At 41.4% G+C, this 4,684-nt stretch overlaps 1 protein-coding gene across 2 annotated transcripts in view; it reads left to right on the top strand.

Annotated features, from left to right (window-relative positions):
• The first annotated feature begins 2,342 nt into the window (after positions 1-2,342).
• The window catches only part of clip2 (CAP-GLY domain containing linker protein 2), a 27,850-nt gene continuing 25,508 nt past the window's right edge, over positions 2,343-4,684 (top strand). For both annotated transcript variants that reach the window (XM_083665012.1, XM_083665011.1), the window contains exons 1-2: positions 2,343-2,493; positions 3,724-3,943. In XM_083665012.1, the coding sequence (XP_083521138.1) occupies positions 3,829-3,943 (115 nt within the window). In that variant the 5' untranslated portion in view covers positions 2,343-2,493; positions 3,724-3,828. The remainder of the gene's footprint in view (positions 2,494-3,723; positions 3,944-4,684) is intronic.

Genomic DNA, 4,684 nt, shown 5'->3' with positions numbered 1-4,684 from the left:
TTTTTAATTGTGTTTGTCTAGAATTAACCACTAGGTGGCTCCATTGCGTTCGTCATCATTTGCAGTCCTTTATACAGCCAATGGACTAATGTGGCCAATTGACAGCCATCCAGTGTACAACATATGGGAGATTATGTTAAAATGCCAGATCCCTGACTTACTTTCTACTATTGCAGGCAGAGTCTACAGTAATGTAGCATTATGTGCAAATACAATATTTCTCTATATTGTTTCGAAGTGGAATATTTGAGACGTTCAGTGCTATAAGTGTTAACCAACTATGAATGACATTGTGGAGCTATACCTTGGACACGTATACTGCACTGTAACACGCTAACCTGCTGCAGTGAGGCTGTCTGTAGAAAATGTACACACTTTGTATACACAGCAAAGCTCACCAAGTGCAATGTATATTGAATTATAAAAGTGCGAAATGGCTGCATTTCCTGTGAATTATTACCTTACTCACATTAATCAACTGTGAATTAACCCTTAGAAGACTACAGAAAATGTTCTCTAAATATCTGGCCAACCTTGATAGAAAGACATTTGGTTTTTCCACAAATGTCTGGGTGCACTTAGTATGGTATCTCAATGTAGGTTTATTGTATAGCTAAAATGTCTGTTTACGTATTTCAATACCAGTGATTTACCAAATAACACAACACTTTTCTCCAGCTTTTAGTCGAGTCAAATGATTATGCAACTTTGTTTAGATCCCTTGGTCTGAGAGGCATGTTCAGCATGAAGAATGTACTTCCTGTTGTTGCCTCAAACCGCTACAGAAACATTAGAGCCAAGCCTCTTCACTAATGAGGCTCCTCTTCCCAGTTGCTCTACTTGAAAACAACACATGCATGTTGGGGCACGGTATTAGTTAATGCCACGACCAACCAATGAATAAAGTACCCCCCCCCCCCCCCTTTAGACTATTTAGAGTGCTTTAGCTCTCATCTGAGAGTTAAATAGTTTGCCTTGATTTTGGACAGTTGATCTGATCTTAATAGCGGTCTAATGTTGAGATGAACCCATGTCATCATGCATGATCGACTATATGTCGATCCAACTATAGCTCAGCCTGAAATGAATGGAAAAAGATAAGCAACACATTAGATCCGGATCAAGTACAGTAGATAGTGCCTATCTTTTAATTTGGTATTGAGGCATATCTAGGACTGTAGTACCTGGATGCACAACAGATGGAATGGTATGTAGACTCATTTTGACATTACTTTGATTCTCTAGAGAACTTAAGAGATCTATTATTTGTATTCATGATTCTGGGTTTCAGCTACAACTTCTTTCACTATTACCTTTCTTGACATCGACATTCAGTTTGACTGTATTTGCATTCCAAACACCACGAACCATTAGAAATCACTTCTATCGTTTCCAGACACACCTATCATGTGCTACATGTCATTGTCTGAGATTTGCATTTTTCAATAACCTTATCCCTGACACTCAGGGCCAATACGAAGATTACTCTGTGACAGATTGCCTCAGTCTATCTCTGTCAAGCCACAGCCATTGAAATGCTTGATGCAATGATTTGTTGAGTACTTTCAAAGGATGTCTTCTTGAATATTGATCTGGACCATGCACACATGATGTAACTTTATGAAATAAAATCATTAATGGATATTGTATGAATTAACTGAGAGAGCTGTCTCTTTTTTTCAGCAACATAGGCCACTCAAAGTAGGCATACTAATGGCATATTAACACCCAGAGATGCTGTGAGGTCATTGGACTTTCGACAGGACCAATATTTAACACAGGATCATGTCCCTGAATTCCTCCTAGCCAAGTGGAACAGATGGACCGGTGAATAATCTGGGATTTCATTTCCTATTTATGCAGCCTACTAGACCACATTCTCTTTTTGTACTCTAAAAGTTGGTCTTGGTTTCTCCATTCCCAGCTCACTACTCTTTTCGTGAAGTGTCCAGTAGCGCTCTTTGTTCAACTGAGGAGTCAGGGTAGGGGGAGGCCCCTACCGACAGAGAAGAGAAAAGAGGCCGAGAATGCTCTGCGCCCCAAGCGACACATCGACAACCTCCTCCTCCCTCCGTAGACGCCACATGTGCGTTGTGAACGTTTTTATGCGTCCCTAAAAACGGAGGAAGCTCGTGTGTGTTGCTGATGCTGCGTTGCATCCCAAAACCGCTAAGGGAGACCGAGAACCTACGTGGCATTGCCTTGTTGCATTATATAGCCTACTACACGGCATACAGGAGCAACAATCTTATTTCTGAAAGACGCATTCTCAAAATGAGCCGGTATCTCAATCGCTGATGTACTGCAGTTCTTGTCCTGCCACACTCTCCCTTTCAGCTCCTGCTCAGCATCCATATTTTTTGCATCCCTGTGTGGGGGGATAGGGAGTGGCAGCCGTCTGATAAGTCAACCGATTTGCGGAACCTTGTCCTTCTGGAAAATTTGAAGTTTTCCGGCAATTGGATACTTTTGCACACAATTGGATACAGAAAGGTAGGCGATATGTTTCTTTCGCGCATATGTATCCTTTATTATTACAGATTTGTAGGGCTGAAGTGGAACATAAGCTGCTAGACCACGCTGCAGTGGGTAGCCTACAACAATGGAACAACATTTGCGTTGTATATTGTTTGTCGGATGCACATTTACTTCCCCTGTCTCCGAAATATGACAATATAATTGTGTCTCTATTGTATTACACATATGTAGCGGATAAAAAAAACAGCTTTTACGACAGACGTAAAATCAGTAAATGGTTGACAGGTCATTATGCCCGGCTCTGTCCTAATGGTAGTTCACTGCTAATTGGAACATCAAATTGGTACATCTTAGCAGCCACATTGTCATTCTAAGTAATAACTTTGTCTTACTACTCCTCTCCCTGGGCAATCGTAACGTATAGACATGCCCAACATAGCCTGAGAGTTGATGTCAACTGAATGATGCTGATTCTATGAATTGTCTAATTGCATTCTGAAATCTTACCTCCAAACCGGCAAAATTGCTACACGTGCTTAACAGAGATGTGTGGTCATGCAATATATACTGCAGGTCTATATGGTGAAGTGTTGTAACTGATTAGTCTTGTAGGCATCGACTGGGAATATGGCTTATCAGGTGTGAGGGCTAGGCCCTGTGAAACTGATTCCTCTCTGAGTATGTGGGGATGCTGTAATAATGATAGGCTTGTAACAATAACTAAAATGCTGCATGAGAAGTATAATCTTGAATAAATAAACTGGGTGTCAACTAAAGACAAGACATTTGTTTAAGATTTTTGCAATTCTTTGTATTATATGCTTGGGAGGCCCTATTTTGAGGCAAACCGGATGCCTGCTGAACAAACAAGTTCAAATACTGTGTATTGATTCACCAACATCAACACACTTGAAACAATAAACTGAAATTGTCAAGGATTATGTCTATTGGCCAGAGTGCATTGTTATGTAGAGAATGAGTTAACTGTTGGAGTGGGACAACTCAGTGATTTCCATTTGTATACAGTCATATGCAATATAAAGTAGAGTAGTAAAGTAGTACATGTTGTTTGACATGTTGTTGTGTTACGTACACACAACACAAAGGTGGTAGGATTTAGACCTACCTCATCTAAAAGTCTAGCGTTTTCAACAAGCAAGCATCCCTCCAAATGCAACCCACAGAGGGTCATATCTAATATTACATCTAACCACAACTAATTGATGTCTCCATTCATCTCAACAGCTGAAATGGAGAGGGACTGTCACCATTCTGACATCTAGTGCCTCAACCTCAAGCCTTCAATAGCTGGGGAACCTTCCAGCCTTTGCACATCTCCCATTGTACATTATGAATATGCTGAAGTCGAGTGGACTGAAGATTCCTGGCAGGGGCCCAAAACACTCCAGCCCTGTGGGACGAACCTCTGCTGGGGCATCTTCCGGCGTTGTGGGCCAGAAAGACAGTAAGTCACTTCACTCCTCCAAGCTCTCAGGAAGAGAAAACGGATTTCCTCTGCACTATCAATAATGTCTTCTCATCGTTGGAAGTGACCAGCGATTCCTTTTTTCTTATTTTATATATATATATATATAGTGACCATTGTACTAACATAAATATTTTCAAATCACACCACAACCCTGATCCTTTTGCAAACCTTTTTGCGGTTGACTGAAATTACATGTTATGACCACATTTTCGTATGCCATGACTAATCTAATCTATTGTCTTAGGTTTAACAATACGTAAAAACAGCATAAATAGGATACACAAACAGACACACAGCAATTTTACAGTTTTAGATCACATGGCACCCCTAACCGTAGGCCACGGATGCGTGCGTTGCTCTAGGCTATGTTTCCGCTAAATTACAGCCAGACTATCTCAGCTGTACTCAGCTGATATGAGCCTACAGCAGCAGGCAAACACAGTCTGGGTGCTGCTGCTGCTGCTGCTGCTGCTGCTGCTGCTGCAGTCTTATTATTTGCATTAGCTTGTATGGGAGAGTTGTGTCAGAGGCAGCCGTGTCATGGTTCAAGTTGTCTGTGGAATGTTGCTAGGGGGAGAAAAACCAACAGGAAGTGAAGTTGTGGGTAAGTGAGGATCAGGGACTGCCTTTAGCAGTGCATCTGGCTGCTGTTTGAGAGGGCCTCTCCCTCCAGAGTACTATTTTGTAGTGCAGTGTTATTGTAGGCTCAATGTTGTA

This window comes from Argentina silus (assembly GCF_951799395.1).
Source record: "Argentina silus genome assembly, chromosome: 2".
NCBI classification, from domain to species: domain Eukaryota; kingdom Metazoa; phylum Chordata; class Actinopteri; order Argentiniformes; family Argentinidae; genus Argentina; species Argentina silus.
Note: the sequence above shows the minus strand (reverse complement) of the source record. Positions and strands in the feature narration are given on the sequence as shown.